The sequence below is a fragment of the Miniopterus schreibersii genome, assembly GCF_964146895.1.
Source record: "Miniopterus schreibersii genome assembly, chromosome: 11".
Taxonomy (NCBI): Eukaryota; Metazoa; Chordata; class Mammalia; order Chiroptera; family Miniopteridae; genus Miniopterus; species Miniopterus schreibersii.
Window position 1 is genome coordinate 10,637,429 of NC_138111.1, and position 24,499 is coordinate 10,661,927.

Sequence of the window (24,499 nt, forward strand, 5' to 3'; positions counted from 1 at the left end):
AGAGCCATGACAAAGAGAAGTCGAGGGGGCTGGTGGAGCCAGAGGCTAAAAGTCATCCCCATCGAGAGAATCAGGGAAATCTACTCGGAAGAGGTGGCATGTGAGCTGAGGGCCAAAGCACACACAGAAGACGGCCAGGCCATGTAAAGAGGGAAGGAGAACATCCAGACAGACAGAGTTCTGACATATGAAAGGCCAAGAGACCTCTCAACAGCTGCACAGCACAGAGATGACCATTTTCATTTTACATTTCCTAAACCTGAGCTCAGAGAGGTGAAACCACTTCCTGAGGTCACACAACAAGGAAATGGCAGAGCTAGGATTTGAATGGAGGCCGTTTTTACTCCAGAGCCTGAGAAAACCTGGGGAGAGAGTGAGCACCTAGAAGAACCCCAGGTCCCCTCTGGGCCTGAGTGCATATGTAAGGAGGTGCCACAGCCCTCTACCTCAGCCCCAACTAAGGGACTCCCAGAGCCCCACCCGGCCAAATGGACGGTACCTCCATCAGGTCTATAAGCCACAGCAGCCGCTCCTGGGGAGAAAGGATGGGCACAAGGCAAAAAGCAAAATACAGCAAATAAATATTAGGGATGGGATGGGCACAGCAACCCCCACACGTGCATGCATAGACACACGTGCACATGCACACACACGGAGGCGAAATAAACACTATTCTCTTCACTTTGCATGCTTTGGGCAGAGATAACGGAGGGATGGGGAAAAGGCCCTGTTGCTACAACCAGCACTGCTTCATTCTAACTGCCTCCTTGAAGGAAACCAGGGGTCCTCACTGCTCTGCAAAAATGACACTTGTCCTTGAAAAGGGCCTTCAGGAGATGGGCATTCACCTTGGTGCAACCCTGGGACTTTCCAGCAGGTGGCGCCGGGGGGTCATTATTGCCATTTGGCAGATGGAAAAACTGAGGCTTGAGGAAGGGAAGTGACTTGTCCAAGGTCACACCTGCTAATGAAAGGAAGAGCCTGAAGAAGCAGGACCCTGTTCAGAAGACTTGATCAGAGAAGACCTGGATTTTCAGGAGGCCCAAGCCCTGTGGTGATAGAAAAGCTCAGAGTCTGAGAAAAAGAGCCCTGGCTGTGCATGTGAAAGGCCCCTGGGGAGGGATGAAGATTGGAGTGGGGACGGCAAATCCTCACCCAGTGCTTTCCAGAAGCCACCAAGTGTCTGCAAGGACCTGGATGCAAATCCTCAGGATAGTTTTCCCAGTCAGGTTGGGAAAGGACAGAAAGGACAGAGGCTTCACCTGCCCTCGGGCTCTGGGTGGCATCTCTGAGGCACTGAAACTAGTAGGGAGGTGCTCATCACTGAATCCTCCCAACAGCTGGGGAAAGCAGTAGCACCACCCTAATGCCAGAGGGGAAACCAAGGCACTGAGGGGAGAAGTGACCTTTCCACACTGCCTCCCCCGCCTGCACTACTTTCCCTTAGATTCCACCTCTGAGAGCTCACCCGGTCTTGGTTAGTCCTAATCTGACATGGGCGTGCTGATTGGTGGGTCACAGACTCCTGTAGCTATTCACATCTCAGAAGCTTGGGGACCCCTTCCATCTGTCCCCCAAAAATTCCACTCAAAGTCCCATGGCCTTTCTGAAGTCTGCCTTCCCCAGGGTGCCCCAATCTGAAGGGTCTCTCTGGCAGGGCAGAGTCAACTGCTACACCTGTGGCCTAGACTGGCCAGGACAGCACTTCTCAGGGGTGGGAGAGACCCCTGGGCTGGGACAAGGTCACTGCAGGACAAAGCTGAGCTGGGGCTGGGACCCTTGCCCAGAGCTCTTCCCAGGCATAGTAGTCACCTGGACTCTTCCTAGCTCTGCAGCCTAACCTGCCCTCAGGACCTCAGGCCACTTTACCCATGGGAAACTGAGGTCCAGAGAAGCCTAGGTTAAACCTAAATCTTCTGACTCCCAGGCTAGAACACACCCCACCCCACCCACTGAACCTCTGATCCCTGATCCTAAAGGGCCCATCCCGGAATTAGAGCCTGGAGCTCCCCCCCCACCACCACCTCGAGTTTGAGCAGTGACTCATGGCTCCTGTAGCCCTGTGTGGACATCATCGAGGCACATCAGAGAGTGTATACAGAGCCAAACATGCAGCCCCAGGTGGGGGGAAACCTCCTCCCTGCCCCAGAAGTGATCTGCTTGTCCCAAAGCATGACATCACCTCTCCTGCAGCCACATCCAGAGCCTACAGGGAATGCACAGCAGCTTCCTGGGTAAAGGACAAGGGCCCCAGGAAGGGACAAGGACTCCTGGGGATAAAGGTGACTCAGAATGGTAGGGGTAGGAGGCAGAGTAGTAGAAGTTCCCCCAGAAACTCAGGTCCCCAGAGCTTAAAAAACAGCCATGCTGGGAGCTGGGATCTGCAAAGGAAAGGAATGCCCACTGCAGGGCTGCTTCCTGGTGGCTGCACGCCCCTCTGTGCCCACTAACCACCTATGTCTGCAGCCCTGCACATCACTGTGCCCTCGGAGCTCCCGCTCCTGCAACAGGACAACTAACTGTCCCAAGTCTAACTGAGACTCTACCTGTAAGAGCTCCCATTTCGGGGTCTGGGAGTAACAGAGCTTAAGAAACTCGACTATCCCCCGCCTTTCCATGGAGAGTGGTGAGGAATGATCCAGACAGGAAAAGAGAGTATGGAGCCCAGTCAGGTCTCCTAACCTCCCACCGGGCTCCTCTGCTCACCCCTAACAGGGACTGTAATGACTGTTTTTTCCCCATGATGGACAGCAAGGCATTTCCTCTGCCCCTTCCTTGCAAGACCTCCTGGGATTAATTTGCCTCTGAGTACCCTGGGGGCAGAACCATGCCCTGAGATGGACAAGATGCTTTTGGGGAAGAGGGGTGGCGGGCAGGGGGCGGGCGTGTGTGTGTGTGTGTGTGTGTGTGTTAGAGATTGTAGGAGAAAGCCAGGCTGGGCACAGGGCTTCATGAAGAGCGTGTCTTGGGGAAGCCCCAAATCACTACGGCCCCTGCTATGAGTGCACCACTCAGTCTCTCACGGGAGCCTCCCACGGATTATCCTTATTTTTTCTATTTGTCTCATTACCTGTGATTTTTACCTTTCTCCCCCAGCCCAACCCCCCAGACTGTGAGCCCCGTGAGCCAGGGCCATATCTGTTTTCTCCTGGAGCCTGTGCCCGGCACGCAGCAGGCACTGGACTACTATGAGGTTTTTCAGGTGAAGAAACCGAGGCTCAGAAAGGCAGGCAGAGAGGTGGTAAGTGCTGGTGCTAGGATCTGAACCCAATGGATCTCACTCCAAAGCCAGTACAGTTGCCCCTCAGTATCAGGACCCCACATGGATACCAAAGTCCTTGGATGCTCAAGTCCCTTATATGAAATGTATGATATGTGCCTATAATCTGTATTTGCATATAGGCCTCAGCAGAGTAGGCCCACACATCACTTCATTCACATGAATTCAGCCTAGTGCTCGGTGCATGGCAGATTGAAGTATTGCTTTTTGGAACCTAGGATTTTTTTTTTTTTTTCCCAATTTGTTTTCGATCCTTGGTTGAATCCATGGATGTGAAACCCATGGATACGGAGGGCCAACTGTATCTTTACTTCCCCGCTGGCCACTTTGCCAGGGACAGGGCAGGGACACTCACCCTGGCTGAGCTGACGGTGGTGGAGGTGCCATGGCTGCCTGTGGATGAGCCTGTGTCACTGTAGGAGACCATGGAGTAGGTGTCACCGGTCCCAGGGCCAGGGGGCTGCCGCGCCTTCATTGACTCGATCTCCCGCCTCAGCACCAGGTGATCAAAGCGGTCCAGGTCTTGGGGGGAAATGGTACCTCTCACCTCAGAGAGGAGTGAGAACTGGAGAAAGAGACAAGTGGGGCACTCAGCAGGGAGCTCCACCAGCTGGTGGGACAGCCCCCTGCTACTCCAAATGACCTGCATGCAAACTTAACCACTGGCCTCCCCTCCCTAACCCTCAGTGGCTCCCCACTGCCCTCAGAAGAAAGTCTTGGCCTGGATGCTGGGCAGCATCCCCCTCCTCCTCCTCCTCGGCATCTTAGCATGCACGACTGCAGCAACCAGAACACACCAGAAGTCCCTGGCAGTCCCTTCCCCCAACTTCTCTCCAAAGTGCATCGCCCCTGTGAAGTCTTCCCAAATGCAACCACTCCCAGTGGATGTCATCACTTCTCCCTTTGTGCAGCTTCAGAGCCTCAAACTTCCACTAGAGCAGGGTTCTCAAAGCCGGCAGCATGGCAGCTACCTGGGGCCTTGTAAAAGCTGCCAGTGGCCTACGCTTACCCACCGATGTGCAGAGCTGACCAGGCCAGGGTGGGGCCCAGGCATTGCTTTTTAGGAGCAATCCAGATGGTTCCAAATGCGCACTCAGCACCGAAAGCCACTGTGTTAGGGTCTCGATCCCAGGAGACTCTAACTGACTGTCTCCCCAGGAGTCTGTGGGTTTCCCTGGGGCAGGGGGCTGTCCTGGCCACCAGTCTCTGCCCAGGGTTCAGTTTAGGCCTGACTCCTCGTGGGTTCTTAGTAAAGCAGTGGGGGACCAAGGGAGGCAGGGAGGGATGCAGAGCCCTGGAGAGCTGCAGCCAGGCCCCACCAGCCCCCTGCCAGCCTCTGCCTTGCCCAAAGGGGGCGTGGGTCACCTTGGCATGGGTGTTGAGAAGCTCGAACAGTGCCATTACGAGGGCCTCCACGGAGACGCTGCCGCTGCGGTACTCCTCCAGGTAGTAGGCCATGGTGGCGCGCTCCTGCTCGTTCAGCAGGTGCCGCGCCTGCTCCTCCAGCAGCACGCGTGTCTGGTTCCCCAGGCTGCTCAGGGTCACCTGGGAGCCAGCTGGCCCCTTGTAAAATCCCAGCTGAAAGACAGGAAGACAGAGCTGCTCTGCTTGGGAGCCAACTGGCCAGGCCAAGCCAGCGACCACACTGACGAGGGATGAGGTCGGTCCCTCCGTGGTCTGCCCCCCTCAACCCCCGCCCCACAAACCTGCAGGACACACTACCTATGTGTTCTGAGCTTATGTGGCCTCGTGCAGTTGCAAAGCGTTTTATGGCTTACTCAGCACTTTTACGCATGTTATCAGATCCTCATGCGTTCAGAGGGGAACAGTATTATTAAGGTTCCCATTTTATTCTCTAGGTTTTAACATCTCCCTTGGTAAATTGGGGGTGATGGTAACTTTATTTCCAAAATATAGCTTCGATCAGCACACACACACTCCACCGTCTCCCGTCACTGTCTCTACCATCCTCAGCTGTGTCTAAGGCGCCATCGGTCTCCCCTCTGCCTCTTCCTGTCCCCTACACACAGCTGCTGAAATAGTCGCGTAAAAACACAGATCTTCTCTCTCTCCCCGCTGAAGCCCTTCAATGAAGCCCTTCAAGGTATTCCATCATCTTAGGTGAGAAGCTAAATCTCTTAAGTGGCCCACAAAGCCCTGTGTGATCTGGCCACCACCCTCCCTTGTCATCCTGGTCCCAACTCCCCCTTGCTCACTGCACCCCCCCCAGACTCTCCCTTCTTCCAACGAGCCAAGCCCTCCGCCTGCCTCGGGGCTCTGGCTGGGTCAGTGCCCTCTCGCTCCTGCACCAGACTTCAATCTCGCCAACTTCTATCTGACATTCAGTTCACAGCCCAAATATCATGTCACTACTTCAGACAGCCTTTGCCCTGTCTAAATTGGGCGTCTCATCTGTTGTAACACCCAGCATCTTGTCCTCATGGCAGCGAATATCTTTTGTGATTAGATATGTGCGTAGTTTTTTGTTTTTAAGTGTGTCTCCTCCATTGGGGGTGACCTCCTTGAGGGCAGGGGCCTGATCTCTTCTGTTCATGGCCAGTAACCCCAGTGTCCGGAATGGTGTCCGGGGGTGCCCAGAAGCTGGTGGCACTCACAGACATGTGTGGAATGGAAGATGGACAGGCAGACAGTCAGTGGGCTGCCCAAATGAATGAGGTCATGTATGTTAGTCACTCGCACACATGCCAGGTCCAGAGCTCCCCCCCATGGGAGCTTAAAAGAAGCCGAGCATGCCTGTGGACCGAGAGCACCCTACCTTGTCTGTCCCTTCTGTGCTGAGGTCCCCAGGAAACCTATCAAGAAAGACAAGCATGTTCAGCTGCACATATGAGCAGTTCAGTCGGGCACAGGCAAGGAAAGGGTTAATCTGGGGGTGGGGGGGGAGCTTTGAGAGAACCTGGCCTCCTGGGAGCTGGGGTTACTCAAGGGTACATGAACTGCTGGAGACATGGGTGGCTCCTGGCCTCCTGGTCAACCCGCGTGGACAGCAATTCTAAAACCAGGCCAGGGGACTCCTGAGTTGTTTCCATCCCACAGGGCCAGGCAATGCAAGGAGAGGGAGAGTAAGGGGCTACGGACTCGTGGTCTCGGGGTCAGGCCAGTCCTGGGAAGGGGGTATGGGGTGAACTGGAGCACTGGAGATGCAACTCTCAGCTGAAGCTCAGTTCTAGCACATTTTCATTAAAAAAAAAAAAAGTGGGATCAAGCTGCCAGAATTACAGATTTTTAAGCAGCAGCCAGAAATCCAGGTTTTTAAAAATGGGAAAACTGGGATTTTTTAAATATTGGCAACAATTTCTTTAAAAATTACAATACTGTGTGTAGGTGAAAAGGGAGAGAGAGAAAGGAGAGAGATGCTCTGGGGTGTACTTGGCCTAGAGGGACACCACCCAGTCTGAGACTTCTGATGGAAATACGAAGGTGACACATTCCAATATTAGCAATATTCAGCCATTCAGCAACTAAATCTCACTTTGAGACTTCCAAGACCCTTTCACCCAGGTAACTCCTGAGATTCTTATTCAAGATCTGGGAGAGGGGCAGGGTTAAGAGACTTGCCAGAGGTGGCAAACAGAGAACAAGAGAGCTGCATCCCGCAGTTCAGCTTCCCACAGGAAACTGAGGCCCGGAGTGGAGAAGGGGTGTGCCCAAGGTCATGCACGGAGATGAAAGCGCCCCTAATGTTGGGACTCAGGGCTCTGAGAACTGGTGTAGTCTTTACAGGTCAAGACGTGGTGAAGGGGTGAGAGGGGGACATAACTGGCTTTCAGAAATAGCCCTGGGCTCCTGAGGCTCAGAGTAAGCAGTGTGACCTGACCCTGCTGAGCTTGTGGCCGTGTCCCCAATCCGGGAACTGGCGATCCACTTGGTCTCATCCACGGTCGTGCGGGCGTGGGGCAGCCTTCCGACGTCCTTCACCGTGAGGATGAGGTGCTGGGATGACTTGAGCAGCTTGACTGCCTCATCATGCAGGATGTTGAGAAAGCTCCGCCCATTCACCTCCAGAATCTGGTCCCCAACCTGCCAAGACCACAACACAACACAACACAACACAGTCATCTGGGCTGTTTGCAGACACCGACTCGTGCCAGGGGCTTCAGAGCCCTGATCCCATTTCTCCTCCTGGCCAGCCTGCCCACGAGGTCACCGAGGCTCAGAGAGGTTGTGCGGATGCCTGAGGGATACTCAGCAAGGCAATGGCAGAGACACCCTTCCCATTCTGATCCTGAGCCCATGCTCCTGTCACTAGAAAGGGACACCTTCTCTTGACATAGCAGTGGTTTGCGAGGTGGGTAAGGGTCCCCTTATCCAGAAAACAGCAGTCAGTCATCTCAGGAGCTGGGGTGAGGGTGGAATTGGGGTAGAATGAAGCGAGAGGCGTGAAGGCACACTTCCATTATTTCCTTCTGTGCCTCTCCATTGCTGAGAGCTTCACCTCAAGCATGCATTCTTATATTACCTTAAGATGTAAACAACATTTTAATTTACTCCAGAAAACAGGCAGTAAATGAGAAAACCAGCCTCCCGTTAAAGCAATAACATACTGCTTGGGTTCTTACAACAAGCAGGGAGTTTGATTTTGTAATGTAAAAGCACACTTTTTTAATGAAAGGATTAAAACAAAAGCCTAGCCATCCAATAAAAATAAATATGTGACAAAAACAGTAGAGGCTGATGGGAAGATGCTGTGGTGCGAGACGGGCACGTCTGAAAGACTTGCGCCTCGTTTAAACTCGGAGGGTCTGGCCCTGGCTGGTGTGGCTCAGTGGTTAGAGTGTCAGCCAGTGCACGGAAGGGTCACAGGTTTGATTCCCCGTCAAGGGCACATACCTGGGTTGCAGGTTAGATCCCCAGCGTGGGTCGGGGTGCATGTGGGAGGCAATCAATCAACGTGTCTCTCTCACATTGATGTTTCTCTCTCTCTCTCCCTCCCTCCCTCCATCCCTTCCTCCCTTCCACTCTCTCTAAAAATCAATGGAAAAAATATCCTCAGGTGAGGATTGACAAAAAAATAAAATAAACTCAGAGGGCCTGGCGCTCCTCTTCCGGTCACAGATGGGGGGACTGTGGCCCATGGCCGAGGAGGGGCTGCCCAGGGTCACCCACCTTGGCCTTGAAGGGCAGCCTCAGAATGCCAGCGTCCCTGCCTGCTGATGGCTCACGCTCAACCCCCAGGGGATTTTCCCAGCATTTTTCTAAGCGAGATCTAAATCTTAGAAAAGGTGAGCCAAATGGGAATTTGGAAGAAAAGGCGAGAGAAGATGTGATGACGAATCTGACAACCAAAACCCCGGTTCCGTGTCCTGTCTTTAACACCTCTGCTGCAGTCAGGGAGTTTCCAGTAAGGGGGGGTTACAAATTCAGACTCCCCGAGTCCCCTGTGCCCAGCATCGGTGCGCCCAGCCTCCACAACCCCACCCTGCAACACCCTGCACAGCTCGGAGGCGCCAGGCCGTGCTGGGATGCCCGCTCCTGCTGCCTAGTGGGCGTGGGCTCAGTTTTCTGCTGTCATTCATTGGGTTTTTCCATCAGCCTCTCCGCACTGTATCCCCAGGACCCAGCACACAGTAGGAATTCAACAAAAATGCACCAGATGAATGAAAAGCCAGACACCCACTCCCCTCCACTCCTAGTTCCAAGACCGTTTCTGCCGGAGCCCAGGGGGGACCAGCACATTACACCACCTGGAGCCCCACATTTCAAACCGCTGTTGACCAGATGCGGGCTGTGTACCAGGCCCCTGCTGTCCCTTCACACCTTTTCCTCATTTAGCATCCTCAACATCCTGAAGAGTCCGTATCACTGCTCTCCACCTCGCCAGAGAGCAAACGAGGCTCCGAGGGGTTAGTGAACAGCGTGGCCACAGAGCTAGAAGAGGGCAGAGAGGACGCAGATCTAGGTCAGGCTGGCCCCAAGGCCCCGATGCTTCCTCCTACCGGGCTGCTGTCAGGAGCGCTGCCTGGGGACACGCCGCACAGTGTCCCTTCAAATCCAGCATGTCCAAAGCCATGAATCTGCCAGCACTCCCTAGCCCTGCCCACAGCACCCAGATCTGAAAAACCACCCCCATCATGGACCCTGCCTTTATTCCCGAGTAGATCCTTCAGGACGTCCCACCCAATCCTCACCTTCCTCCACCCCTCCGGCCCCCTAACCTGGGGGCCCCTTTCTTCTCACACATGGCTTCTGAGCCAGCATCCCTCCCCCAGGCATTTACATCCAAACTGGCCTCAGACCACGCACCAGGTTAATTTTTCCTCAACTTTTTACTTTCATGACAGACCTCCTTGCTTAAAAACCTCCAATGACCCACCACAGTCCAGGAGGCAGCAAAGCATTAAGGTTAAGGGTTTCAAAGACCATCAGACTGGGGTTCAAATCCTGACTCTGCTACTTCCATGCCGTGTGAGCTCAAGCAAACCCCCCAATAACTATTGTGCGTCCTTAGGTGTTTCCTTGGGTGTAAAAAAGGGGTGCTCGTCCAGGACTGTCCTCCAATTTTCTACAATCATCAGCATCTGTTTCTGCTGCCACCAGCAATATCACAATTCTCTCTCTTTCTGCCTCATTGAGCTCCCTAGTTGAGAACCCCCGGGCTCTGAGAATTTAGGCAGCCCCAGTTGGACTCCTTGGAAAAGGCTTGGTACACAGCAAGTGCTCAATAAGTGCTTATGCATGAAGGTATGGGTTTTGCCATTTCCCACCTTGCCTGGGCAACCCCCTCCCGCCCTCTCTCTCGGAGACTGTTGAGGGTGGAGGGGGAGCTCGCTTCCTGCTGGGCCCACTTACACTCAGGTCATTACCATCCTTGCCTTCCCTCCCTCCTGAGTAGCAGAGGCTCCACCTCTCCCCTCTCTGTCCAGCTGCTCCCACAGCCGGGAGCTCAGGCTGCACTTTTCATGAGCTGAAGTGCTCTGTTTTCCTAAGGATCCCTCTCAACAGCTTTGGCTTTTGTTAAGCGAAGGGAATCAATTTTAATCTTCCCCACATATGTGACTTCATCCCAGTTTAATTAAAGGAAGTAGCATCCAAGAGACTGGACAGGAGTGGGCAGCCTTTTGTGTGCAAGCCTCGCCCTATGGGTCCAGGCCTGGGAAGGGGGGCGGAACAAAGAAAAGGGCAACTGAACCCCATCAGCATCTACCTGGCCCTCCCCCAAGGCTGGAGGGGGAGGGGAAAAGTCCCAAATACTGCCTGGCACATATGCATGCTAAAAAACAGCATTCGCTGTTTTTCTGGAACTCCAGCTTAAATGGGTGTCCTGGATTTTCACTAGCTAAATCTGGCAACCCTGGAGTGGGGGTGTCAGTAACCATGGTGCAATGGTTTTGGGGGTGGGGGCTGAGTTCCAGCCATGGTTACCAAACTTCAGTGAGAGGCCCTGGCCCTGAGCCTGGCGCTGTCCTGTATGCAGTCCCCTGAATGTCCAGCACACCGCCCGCTTCCACCTCATTCTAAGCATTAATGCCTGAGAAATCACAGCTTTGCTGGCGAGTCACACTCCCCCTCGAGCCTAGTAGATAAGTACAGATTTGCGAGAGGCAGCGTGGGGGTCACGTGCGACCCACCTGGGGGACAGGTGTGAAACAGGAGTCATACTCGGGAAACCCCAACGAAATGGGGGTACGTGAGCCCACTTCCTCATTTCTTTCGGGTCCTCTCCTGTCTTTCTTCTTCCTTCGGGGCCTGTTTTAACACCAGCGTTCTAGAGGACGCGGGTCTCGGGGTCCCCACGCAGCCTTCTACAGCATCTGGGTTGGTCTGAGTTACTCCCATTTCTACACGTCCGGTTCTCTCTCATATTCTCTACTTGTTGGAGAGGTTCCTGAGGTCCAGGAGCACTGTCAGAACAGGTGTCTTCATGTTCACTGGCATTTAGAGCCCACAAATTGGTTTCAAAAAAAGCCAGTGTCCCCCTGCTGCTCACAGCAGCCCCGTGGGGCCAGCAGGCTATGAAGTCCCTCCCGACAGAAAGATGCCCCTAGTTCTGAAACCAGGCAACTGAACAAAGTAGCCGTGTGGTCCTGCACAGCTCTCAGTACAGTCCGAGTCTCAGTGTTCCCATCTGTAAAGTGGGCATGACACTACCCACACTCCCTTTTTGTGGCTGTAAGAATCAAATGGGACCACTGGGTACAGAGCCTGACACCACAGAAGAGCTCTCAATAGCTTTTCACTGGCTTCCCTTCCAAATGGAGGGGAGAGGTTGAGATGTCAACTGATTTGCTCAGGGTCACTGGTAAAGCAGGAACTGAACAAGGAGCCAGCACTGCAGCCCACATTTCCACATCCTTCCTCCCACCCCCCACCCGCCACCCTCACCCCAGCATGTGCCTGGCACGCAGGAGGGCTCAGTAACTGGTGAAGGGACAAGAGAGATCGCTGGCCTTCCTCCTCTCCAGTCGCACTTCCATTCCCTTTCACTTCCCCTTTTCCTTTGGTTGGTGTGGCGTGAACTTGGACGTGGTATGTTTAATGGTCTTGATCTGGCTGTTCTCTCCCCCAAACTGAGAGCTCTATGCGTTCATTCATTGAAATGTTACTTTTTCTTACCAATCGAAGCCAGCTTTGAGTTGGATGACATGGATCAATAAGGCAAAAAGTAAAGAGGCAAAATGCTGGGACCACCAGGCCTGCAGATGGGGACACCAAGGCCCAGAAAGCACAGGAACCTGTCTGAGGCCAAAGCCCAGACCCTCAGGAAAATAAGCAAAAAACCCACCCACACCGCCCAGAACTCACTGGGCTCGACAGCCTGGAGAAAGGAGACAGGTGCAAAGAGTGATGGAGTGTCCAATATTGCTCAGCCTGCCATCGGGGCGCCGATGGGAAGGACGTGGAAGGATAAACGAATAAAGGTGGCTTTATTTTATTTGTCACCATGGCCTCCTATTTATCACCAGTGATGGAGGAACGGACGGAGGGCGGACCATGGGAATGCCCTTCATTTCAAGGCAGAGGAAAGACTCCTCCATCATTCACAGCCCATCGAGTGACAGGCTCGGGTTTGGGATGCTCTGAGGAGAGCATGTGGGGACATCAACAAGGGCAGGAGGCTGACTTCCCCTAAAACTGGCCAACCTCGAGAAGGAACCCATTTCCTCTGGGTCTGAGGTGGCATGGGAGCGCTGAGGAGGCCCGTGGAGCCACAGAAAGTGCTCAGCAGGCTTGGGAGTGAGCCCACTCAGTGAAGGATCCCCTCTTACTCCCTGAGACCCGGGGATAATAGTTCTCTCTAAGCCTTCTCTCCCGCAAAACGCAGGAATGAGACCACCAACTGTCACACAGACTGAGTGGCCATCTGGTGTGTGGTTGTGAGCACAGACCCAGGAGGCAGACTCCTGGGTCTAAACCCAGACTCTGCCACTTACTAGTTGTGTGACCTTGGGGAATTTCCTTAACCTCTCTGTGCCTCAGTTACCTTCTCTGGAAAATGAGAATAGCATCAGTGCCTACCTCATAGGTCTCAGGATTAAATGAGTTAACAAACTCTCCACTGTATCCCCAGTACCTAAAACAGTATCTGGCCCATAATAGGTACCTGATGAATACTTTTGAATGGATACCTATAAAGCAGGTAAAACAGTATCTAGCATCCGTAGGTGCTCAATAAATGTTAGTGCACTTTTGAAACACCATGCTCACCCTTAAAGTGACGCCTCAGTCACTCACCAACCAAACCTTGTGAATGTGCCTCCTGAGTCTCTTAAAGCTACTACCCCGCCCCCCCACACACACACCTTTCCACTCGCCTTCCCCCTGGGCCCTGCCTTCAGCATCAACAGACTCACATGTTGACCACACCCATGAGGCACATACTGTCATTCCCATTTTACAGATGAGGACACTGAGGCTGGAGGTGAAGTGACAAGCGCTGGGATTTGGCCTTCGTTCTTCCATCCTGCAAGGCCCCTGCTTGGACCAGTATCAACCCATTTCTTAAGAAAAATCAGCCTATCCTTCTTCCATCTCTTATGTGACCTCTCAGCTCTGGGCTTCCTGCCATGCACACAGTAGGAGCTCTATTCATGCCAGGTAAAAGGAACTGAAAACAAATGAGCCAAAAGGGCCTGTGGGAGGATGGCAATAGCTCTGAGCTCCCTCACCAGCAGTACTCGGGAAAGAAAGCTGCTGACAACCCCGTCTGTGTGCTGAGTGGGGTGACAGGAACCTGTCCTCTCAGGATGAGCACCAGCTGGGCCAGGAGTCTGCAAGGAGCTGGTTCGGGGCCGGCTTCACCACCTCCTCAAGGCTTGATTGAAATAGACTTTGTGGCTTCAAATCAGGACCCCACTGACTGTAGCATTAGCACAATGGAAATTCAAATTCTATTACAGAGTTTTATTGCAATTATAAATCTTTAATAGTCTTCCATGTCAGATATGACATTTCAATGGGCTTTTTTTTTTTTGGCCTGGGGGTGGAGGGTGGGGGTGTAAGGGTGTTTACAGTTGAACAATGCAGCTTTAATGAGACACTAGTTTTCCCCAACAGTTCAGAAGTTAGTAAATCTTGTCTATATACTTTTTAAAGAAGGGATTGCGGTAAAAGCTAGAAGGCTCCTGGAGCAAGCTAGGGTCAAGGGCAGGGTCTGGGTGAGCGCTTCATACAACCCTCTCTAGTTTAGTGCCCTCACTTGGCAGAACCCAATCAGAAAGCCAAGGATGGAGATGGCAAAGCCGATGCATGCCGGCTTCCGCTACAACTCCTGCTGCCTTCTGGTTCCTTCTGACGCCAGCACGCCAGCTTACTCTCTATCCTGGACATGGGCAGCCCTCAATGAAGGCCTGCTCCCACTCCCACGTCATCAATGGAGAAACTGAGGCCCAAAGAGGGGAAAGGACTTGCTCAAGGTTGAGTCAAGGTGAGAGCTTGAGCAGAGAAGCCACTCCTGAGTTCTTCCCACAGGAGAGTCCAGCTTCCAGGTAAACACGTCAGAGCCATTACAAAAGTCAAGCCCAGCAGGAACGACAGCCATCGGGTCCCATACAATTTACCTTTAAACTAAACAAGCACCACACAACGCATGGAGTGGTGTCCTGTTTTACAGGTGAGGGTAGGGAAACTCAGAGAGGTGAAGTTACTTGCCCAAAGACAGCCATATAACCCAGGTAGGATTTGAATCCAGCCCAACTTCTCTTCTGAGCCCCAGACTTATAATTGCCCACTCAACACTTCAGCTCAGATGACTCAGAGCCACTCTAAACCAGCTCTTTCTGTAATAACGGAAATATTCTATATCTGCACTGTCCGATACAGCACCCACTGCTATTTAAGTTTAAAGTAATTAAAATGAAATAAAACGAAAAATTCATTTCCACAGTCACACTAGCTCCACTTCGATAGCGCATGAGATTAGTTGCTGCCATACTGAGCTGGTGCCTCAGAACGAAGCCTGGACCTCCTCCCATCCCTCCTCTAAGCTGTGCTTCTCTAGGGCTTCCGATCTTAGTGTTCAAGACCCAAACTCCCAAACCTTCTGGGTCCATCATCAAGCCCACCGAATTTTATCTTCCCCTCCAAAGGATCTCTATTCACTCCTCTCCGTCTCCACTAATCCACTCTGATCCGGGCCACCAAGACCTCTCACCTGGACCACTGCCATGGCCTCTTCATTTCCGCCCTTGTCACCCCTCCAACACTCTCCTCTGATGCTTAATTTTATGTGCCAACTCATCTGGGCTCAGGGATGCCCAGATAACTGGGAAATTGCTAGTTCTGGCTGTATGTCTGAGGGTGTCTCTGGAAGAGGGGAGCATTTGGATTGGTAGGCCAAATAAAGGTGGCCCTCCCCAATGTGGGCGTCTAAGGGCTTGAACTGCACAAAAGGCACAGGAAGGGGAATCCACACCCTGCCGGTGCTGAGACATCTTCTTTATTAGCCAGCTCCGAGGTTCAGGGCTCGAAGCCCCTCCCCAGGAGTGCAAGGTGGCCACTGTCCCTCTGGGAGAGGCAGCAAGCCCGCCCTCTAAGATGGAGCTCAGCGATCACATGAAAGTTATTATCCCACCTCTTGCTTAAAGAGCCAGGGGATTTTCAAGTCCCCAAAGCAATCAGGGGCTGCTGTGCCATGATTCCTCCCAAGCGGGCTGTGTGGGGCCGGGGCTGGCGTGCCAGTGAGGAACTGGAAGAAAGAGCCTGGGGTTTATTCCATCCCAGAGGGCAACAGGAGACTGCCCTTCACCTTCGCCAGGGAGGCAGGCTCCACAGTGGAAAGTGCTCGGCTGGGTGTTAGAGGAGCCAGGCCAGCGACCCTGACATGTGACCTTGGGCAAAACCAGAAGCCAGGGCCTTGGATCCTGAGCAAGTTACTGCACCTCTCTGAGCCTCAACCGCTTCGTCTATTAAATGGCACTAATGCCCACCATAGGGCCGTGGGGAGGAATAAATATGAGCGTACCTAAAGCATTTAGCACAGCGCTTGATCCATAATAGCTGGTGCATAAAGAGCAACTGCTATCATCGTTATTATTTTTAAGTGCTAGTCAATCTTGGCTGTCCTTAAAGGAACAAACAAGGTTTTATGGCCTTTTCTTTGGTGGGGTTCGAAGCTGTAGGGGAAGGTGCACAGGAATAAGAGAGGTTGAGGAATAAGTGCTGAAGGGGGAGTCAGCCCCTACCGGGAGGGTGGGAGAGTTCCCAGTTCCACCAGACTGCGCCCAGGGAAAATGCTGGGAGGTACCTGACTCCCTCGGAGCAGCTTTTCTTCCCAGCAGTTGACTTGCCCTTTTGCTGGACCCACACGAGCCCTCCAGAGCTAAGCGAACGCTAGGAGCCAGGCACAAGGCAGTACTTTCTCCCCAGGAAAGCTCTGCAGAGCAGCAAGGAGCCCTGTTTACAAATAGAGCCTGTTCTTGGCTCCACCACCCACACAGCCGAGCCCCTTTATTCCACTTCAATATGCCTAATTCTACTGAAAATGCATTGGCAATAAACAGAATTAATCGGCCCTGGGTGCCGGAGTGAGCGTAGGCAGGCGTTTGCATGTCCCAGGGGCCCTGGAGGGGAAAGTAAAATAGTGGCAGCGAATACAAAGTGCTTTACTGTGGTGGACACTGAAGATGGAAAGGACTTGACGGAAGGCAGGCATTTTATGAGCAAATAAAGCCTCTGACAGCCTGCAACTGAGAAGCAACTGACGTGACCGGAAGACTCGTATGGAATACTTTTCCTCTGCCTTGTTTCAAAATGGGAATCGCCTTACTGTCGCTGTTCCTATGATTATAAAAGTAATACTCGCTCAGTTCGGACACTGTACAAGGACATAAAGAAGAGGGGGAATCGTCCATAATCTCGGCGTGGCCAGATCACCACTGTTGACATTTGCACAGAGCTCGGTGTAGCTGTTTCTCTGCGCATTTTTACATCCGAATTCCTTACGGATGAGGGCCTGTTAGACATGCGATTTTGTAGCCTGTGCTTCCCACTTAGTAACAGACCATGGGCATCCCTGCGACATGCACAGTCCTCAGCGAGAACCTAGCACGTCCTCTCTCCTGCACACCCCCTCCCCCTCTTCCCTAACATGGATTCGACCAGAACGTTTTCATCACAGGCAAAGTATGGACCCATTCGTGGGTTTCTGGACACTGAGGACACTGCTTATGCCATCACACAACATCCTCTCTAGGAGGGACCGGGGAAAACTGCTCTCAGGCCTCAGGAAGAGGAACAACCAGACTTCTCAAGCACAGCTGGTTTATTTTCATCTTACAAGTGTCTCTCCCCTGCTTCCCTCTTTGTGTTGGCTGCCAGGCAGCTCAGGGTCAGATCTGCGTCCTGCCTGTAGCTGGATTTGCAGCCCACATAGCAAGTGCTCAGGAAGGACTCTCACCCCAGCTTTATCTCTCTCTGGTCCCATTTTTCTTCCTCCCAAATTTCTCACTCTTTAAAAAAAAAAAGAATCTTTACTCTCTATTTTGAAACTACCTTCAGTCTGTTTTGTGTGTAGTTTTGGAGGAAAATAAATGGAATTAAAACCGCATACAAGCTAAATGCAACATGGTGCGCTAGACTGGACTGTATCCTAGAACAGAAAAAAGGCATTAGTGGGAAAACTGTGAATGAAGTCTGTAGTCGGTTTAGCAGTATGTATTAATAATGTTAGCTTCTGAGACTTGACAAATGCACCCTGCTTATATAAGGTGTTGATATCAGGGGAAGCTAGATGAAGGAAAAAGGGGAACAGTCTTTGCAACTTTTCAGTAAATCTAAAATTATTCCAACATAACAAATTTATTAAACACAAACTGCATACAGAATACTAGGAGACTGTTTCCTCTTGGAGTCCCAACAAGGTATCATCCTAACTAGCTGAGAGCATAGCAAGCCCTCAGACCCAGGGCACTTCAGAACCAACTAGACCCAGCCAACCTCTGTGGAGCACCTACTACCCACCCAGCTGGCCTGGCTACGGGCACAGTTCTAAAACCAAGCAAAAGCAGCAAGCTGGGATTTGAACCCAATCTTCCTGGCTCCAATTGCAGAGCTCTGATTTCTGAATGGGAATCCCGGCTTTCCCTTTACTAGCTGTGCAACTCTCTGCGTCTCAGACACTGTGCCTGGAAAATGGGCTAACAAAAGACGGTATTTCATTGGGGTGTTGGGAGGCTTAAAGCACTTGGGAAATAACAGACTGTCTCAGTCAGTCCCAGCTGTATAACAAAGCAACTGGGTAGCTAAGAAGCAACAGACATTTATTTCTCTTGGAGGCTGCAAGTCCAAGATCAGCGTGCCAGCCTGGTTGGGTTCTGGTGAGAATTCTCTTCCACAATGCACACTATAAACTTCTCCTATGTCCTCACATAGTGGAAAGAGGGCTAGAGAGTTCTCTGGGGTCCCTTTTACAAGGGCACTAATCCCATTCACGAGGCTCTACCCTCATGACCTGAGCACCTCCCAAAGGCCCCACCTCCTAACACCATCACATGAACTGGGGGTTAGAGTTGACATATACGAATTTGGGGGGAACATAAAATTCAGTCCATAACTTAGACACTCAATAAATTTAACCTTTATTATTGATGGTAGTGTTAGTCCATTCCTCCTTTCATCTTTTCAGTAATCCTGAGAAAGACATGTTCTTTTTTATGATTCCCTGGGGGAAAGGAAGGGAAAGCTCAGAGGTGAGGGATTCTCCAAGGTCACACAGCTATTAAAGCAAAAGCAGAAAGCTGGGATTTGAACCCAATTTTCTTGGCTCCAAACACAGAGCTCTTCCCACTACACCGTATTTCCTAAGAGAACCTGTCAGAGGCCCTCTCTCTGCACCACTCCAGCCGTACACCACAGCATGGCTCGGGAGGATGCCCTGAACACCACTCTCACCCTCCATGACCTTCTTCTTGCACCTGTGTAGAGGATCAGGTTCCCCCACATTGGTGGGGCATTCAGGTCCTTTGTTACAAAGACAAGTCTCATCTCGTGCTGCGTTCCACGGCCTCACACGTGGAATCAAGGCTGCTGGGCTCATATCCTGCTCTGCGTCCCATCAGCTGTGTGACCTTGGGTGAGTCTGTTTAACCTCTCTATGCCTCAGTTTCCCCAGCTGGAAAATGTGGGTAATAATGATCTGCCCCACAGGACAGCATGAAGGCTCAATGAGAGGATACCTGTGAAGTCAATTATGAATGCTGGGCACACAGTTAACCTTCTTTAAGACGTGAGTTAATAATATTACTTCAATAATAGCTGTTTGCCCTGGATCAAATGCCAGCCCTGAAGCTGCCCTAGTACAACCCCAGCTCGCAGCTCTCTCTCTTCTTCCCTCTCCAAGCAATATAATGAATCCTGAAGTCAGGGCCATCACAGTCCCTCAGCAGTGTTTGCAAAACAGCAGCCACGAAGAGCTTGGGCTGGCCTGATGCCCAGCGCCACGTAGGAAGGCACCCTGCACTGAGGACAGCTGGGAGAACTCGGGGCGTGGGAGACGGGGGCACGGCTCCTGCTGCTCCTGCTGAGCTGTGAATGGGAGGCGAGCAGCCAGCAAAGGGCTCCGGCTGGGACCGGTCCTTAAGGCGGGCACTGACTGCTCTGCTGGAGGTCTGGCTGAAATCAGCCTCAAAGAGCTCCATGCACAGGTGGTTCCCTCCCTCACCCCACGCATGCAGCCCAGGCCCCGTCCCCTCCATGGGAGTCAGGAGCCTCTCACCTTGAGCCCGCTGCTTTCTGCTTCAGAGCCCGGATCTACGCCGGTGACATAAATGCCGAGGCCGTACTCTGCTCCCCCGCGGATGGTGAGGCCCAGGGACCGGCCGTCCCCCAGCACCAGGTTCACCTGCCCGAGGGATAGGAGACAGCATTGGAGGGCCTGAAGGGCGCCATGAACTTTGGGGGGGCAGCCGGCTGCAGGGTCACTCCTAAACCCTGAAGGGCACACTGATTCAGGTCTGAATTCCCTGGAACATTCCAGTTTCTGCCAGGCTCTGCCTCTGACTCACTGAGTGACCTTGGGGAAGTCCCTCTTCTTTCCTGGGCTGCAGTTACAAGAACAGGAAAAGGGAGGCACCGAAGGAGATGCCCTCTAGGGTGCCCTGATGCTCATCCTAGAGTTCAACACTTCAGTGTCACCCGTTCTCCATACCATGGGGCCACCGACTCTCTCTGCCTTGGCCGGCTGCCCTTCAACACACACTTCTGTCAGGGCGCACCTGCTCGGGCCCTGGGTCTCCACCCAGACTCCCTCGCCTTCCAGCCTCCCTCCTCAGGGTCAGAATGGAAATATGACCTGGGAATCCTGAAGGCTGAGGGGTCAGCCAGGGCAAGGGGAGCGCAAAGGCTCTGAACCTGGACAGCACAGCCCCCTGGGGTGACTGCAGGATTCTGTTTGTACCGGGCACAGCAGGGAGGGAGAGGGAGAGATAAGATTAGCCTAAGTGGGGGCTGTGAGCCAGGCCAAGAAGCCTGGGCTTTAAACAGGGGAGACAGAGGCTCAGATTGGGATTTTAGGAAGACTACTGGGGAGGGGAATAGCAGAGAGGGCCACTTTCTGGAGATCCTTCAGGAGAGGGTATGCACCTAAAGACAGAGGTGGGCTGAGAGAGGCAGGACTCAGACCAGTGAGGCAGGCTGAGGACAGAGCAGGCAGGTCCTATCTAGAACCCTCATCCTGCTCAGTAGAACAAACTCCCTTTCCCATACTGTGCCTTCAGGGCCTGGAACAAGCTAAACTCCAACCTTGCTCTCCGGTGACTTGGGGTCTGTCTGTTCTCCTTTCCCCCACCTGGCCCCACCCCCACCTGGCCCGTCCAACTCCAGGACATGAAGGTTCTGGGGGAGATCCCAGAGGAGCCCGGGAACACACAGATGGCAGCAGTCATCTGTAGCAGTCCCCCTGAATATTAAGGATGGAAACACACCTCCCGGCCCCCACCTCCCCATAAACCCTTTCCAGGGACTAAACCAAGTCTTTGTCGCAGAACTGGAATAAGAGTCCATCAACCACAGAGTAATTTGCCCCAATCACTTGCTGATAATTAAACGGCGCATGGTAGGAAACAAAATTCACAGATGGGAAAGGACACTAAGGAGAGCAGCCTTGCGCCATGAAAACAACACGGCTCCCGCCAAGAATATGAATGGAGTAATAATAACTCACAGAATTAACTGGCCACTACATGTATTCTCTAAATCCCAGCCACTTCACATGCGCTAATTACCTCATTTAACCCTCTCCTCCTCTACGGCTTTATTCTTATTACCCCCATTTTCCAGATGAGAAAACTGAGATCAGAAGGATGAAAAGATGTGGCCAAGGTCACAGGGCCAACAGCTAGCAGAGGCCAGGCCTTTAACCAGAGCATCGTGCTGACTCCCGAAGACCTGAGTTCAAATCTTGCTTCTGCCTTTTAATGCTGAGCAACCATGGGGCAAGGCCCATCACTTCTCTGACCTTCACTTTCCCCATCAGTGAAATTCTTGCATGCAACCTACAAGGAGCAGGCCCTGACATCCCCCTTCCTGTCTTGCCCTAGAGCCCCGGCCAGGAGATGACGTCAATAAGCGTTTTGGGGCAAAAAGATATGAAAGGTACCTAGCGCCCAGTTGGCATTCGATAAATGATGGTTGTCACTGGAATTAATTACTATGTCCCAGGCACTGTGCTCTGTGCGTAAGCACAATTATTAATCCTTGAAACAGCCCCACACGGCTGCCGTGACCATCCCCAAATCAAGGAGAGGGAAGCTTAAATGGCTCACCCAAGGTTAAGTGACTCTCTCAAGGTCACAGACAGGAAGTTCTAAAACCAGGTATGATATTGTGACTTATAACAAGAAATATATATATATGGCCTTCATCCCCATTCCTAGCACTGAGCTCCTGAAACCCTTGTAAATTCCTAAGTGATAAGAGCAGTGGAAGCATCTTTTGTTCTAATGAGGGGACTCTGGGTGGGCTCCTGGGTGGCTCCTTCAGGGGGCCTGGCCACCAGAAAGATCAAGCTATGATGATTAGAAGTGTGGAGTTTTCAGCCCCAACACAATTCTCCAAAGAAAGGAGAGGGGCTGGAAATAGAGTTAATAATTGATCATGCCTACGTGAGGAAGCCTCCATAAAATCCTAATAGTATGGGGTTCAGAGAGTTTCTGGGTTGGTGGACACATGAAGGTAAAGGAAGAGAGGCTGATCTGGAGAGAGCATGGGAGCTCTGCTCCCCTCCCCACATACCTTGCCCTGAGCATCTCTTCCATCTGGATGTTCATCTGTATCCTTCATCATGTCCTTTTATAACAAACTGATAAACAGTAAGTGAACTGCTTCCCTGAGTTCTCTGAGTTGCTCTAGCAGATTAATGGAACCCAAGGAGGGGGTCATGAGAACCTCCCAGTTATATCCTCTGTAATTCTGCAAAGAACAGTGTGTCTTATCAAACAGGACTTAGAGTCAAACCCAGCAAACGTTTACTGAGCCTCTGGCATGTACCGGCCAGTCGGCAAGGTGTTTTATCTTCATTCATTCATTCATTCATTCATTCATTCCACACTTACTGAGCGCCTATGCTGTGCCAGGCACTGATCCAGGCACTAAGGTGTACCAGGGCACAGAACCAAGATCCTTACTGCCATAGAGCTTACACAGTGGTGGGGAGAATAGGCCTTATCACTGTCTCCATTTTACAGAGGATGAGATCGAAGCTCAGAGAGGTTATATAACTTGTACAAGGTCACACAGCTAGTAAGTGGCAGAGCCAGGATTTGAACCTAGGCAGCCTGGCTCCTGTGTCTTATCCTTCTCTCTGCCACACTGACACTGTCCCATTTAACCCCCAACAGCAATTCTGTCCTGGTTTATTGCAGCTATAGAGGCTGAGCATTAGCACAGGATGGACGCTGGAACGAGCCACTCGGCACCCTGCCCCAGTCGCCTCTGAGGACATGACAGCATCTTGAGAGCAGACAGGTCTGATTCACAGAGAAATATATATGTTCTTCCTTCTCTGTGCCTTCCTGCCACCTCATGGGTGGTGCTCACACTTCAGTGTGGAGTAGAGCATCACCAGAAGGGCTGCAAAATCAGAACCAACTTCAGAGGATAGCTGGGGAGTGGGGGGTTCAAGGGGAATTTTGTTACATGTGTGACTTCTACGTCACTATTGCCCTGAGAACTCATTTCCCTAGACAGTGCGTCTCCACTGGGGCTGTGTTAGGATTTTTGAAGTTTGGCGTGGGGAGTCCATCCGGTAGTCTGGTCACAGCTATTTGAATATTAGAAGATGAGGGCAGGCCACTAGACAGAAGAGAATCAGGCCCAGGAAGCCAGAGTGAGGGCTTCGGAGACATTTCCCCATGACCCTTCCCAAGGGGGAAATGGGGGGGGGGGGGGTTCCATGCTGTTCCAGCAAGAGGAGAGGAGAAAGGGGAGTGGGGGGCAGGGAGAAGCTTCAGTCTGGAGCTGTAAGATCTGTAAAGGCCTCCCTGATATGGTCTAAGGTATTTTTTGCCTTCTGAGGTATGTGGGCCCTCCCAGGAACACAATTCTCTTAGCCTCTGCCTTCTGCATTCTTATATGTCCCTCCAAGGCTCCCAGAGGTCACCTTATCTCCTCCCAACCCTCCCATTCACTCAATTCCAGGGAAACGATCCTTCTCTCTAAACCTCGAAGATGCCATGCTTGTTCCCACCTCAGGGCCTTTGCACATGCTGTCCTTGCTGCCTGTGATTTTCAGCCCTCAGATGGTACATGGTGGCTTTTTCTTCCTTTCTAGGCCTCAGCTCAGGGGTCATCTCCTCGGAGAGGCCCTCCCTGACCACCTCACCCGAAGCAGTGCCTCCCTCCCTGTCGCTCTCTAGTGCCTCTCCTGATTTTACTTCTTCCATCAGTCTTTACCACGTTAATGATCTTGCTCACTTAGGTTCATTTCTGGATTACTGTCTCACTCCTCCCATGACCTCCGAACTCAATGGAAGCTTCCCCAGAACAGGGTCTCACCTTTTTTGTCCCGATCTCTATTCCCACTTCCCATAACAGCATCAAGCACACTAGCTCACTAAGTTCAGGGAGCCTCGCTGAATGGGTCCCAGCTGCCGAGTGCGCTCTGAGTCTCGAGTCCCTCATCTGTAAAATGTGGATAAAGACACCTTCGCTACAGGGCGGCCTGAGAATCAGTAAGATGCTGTAAGCACAGAGCCCAGCACTCAGCCAGCTCTCCACCAGCAATAATTCCTATGCTGCCCAACCCTGGAAGGTCGGCCTTGGAAATGAGTCAAGGCCACAGGCACTGCTGCTTTTTCAAGACTGCCACTGAGCAAGGTCATCTGCGGGGCGAGGGGTACAAACCTCCACCCAGCCCTGCCTACCCTGAAGAAGCCCAGGCGGATCCAGTGGTGCCTACCAACTGGCTACCCCGCTGCCTCTCGCCTGGCACAGAGCTGCTGCCATCTCTGCCTCGCCCTGCATATCCACGTTTGAGCACGAAGAACACAGAACACATTAAATAAATGTCACGGTCTGATCAACAGGGAAGGAAAGCTGAGACATTCTCCAGGGGAAAGGCGCTTAGCCCAGAGCCCCAAGCTCTGTGGCCTCCAGGCTCTTGGTGTCAAAGTCCTTTGAAAGACCGGAGAGCTGCCTGCAGGAATGAGTTCTTAGTCCCAGGAGTGACCAGGGGGCACAAAAGCAAACAGCCCCTAGAGTGAAATTTAAGACATCAGGGGGACCATCTCTCAGTCCCTTTCACAGTATTTTAAAAAACAGTCGTGT

General features: G+C 52.3%; 1 protein-coding gene across 3 annotated transcripts in view; it reads right to left on the minus strand.

The window, feature by feature from the left end:
* WHRN (whirlin) overlaps positions 1 to 24,499 on the minus strand; it is a 63,562-nt gene that overhangs the window by 12,751 nt on the left and 26,312 nt on the right. For 2 of the 3 annotated variants that reach the window (XM_081151368.1, XM_081151367.1), the window contains exons 3-7: positions 19,452 to 19,577; positions 7,119 to 7,321; positions 6,057 to 6,093; positions 4,646 to 4,858; positions 3,636 to 3,845 (exon numbers count right to left, since the gene is read on the minus strand). In XM_081151368.1, the coding sequence (XP_081007494.1) occupies positions 3,636 to 3,845; positions 4,646 to 4,858; positions 6,057 to 6,093; positions 7,119 to 7,321; positions 19,452 to 19,577 (789 nt within the window). The remainder of the gene's footprint in view (positions 1 to 3,635; positions 3,846 to 4,645; positions 4,859 to 6,056; positions 6,094 to 7,118; positions 7,322 to 19,451; positions 19,578 to 24,499) is intronic. The other variant, XM_081151369.1, reaches the window with a different exon arrangement.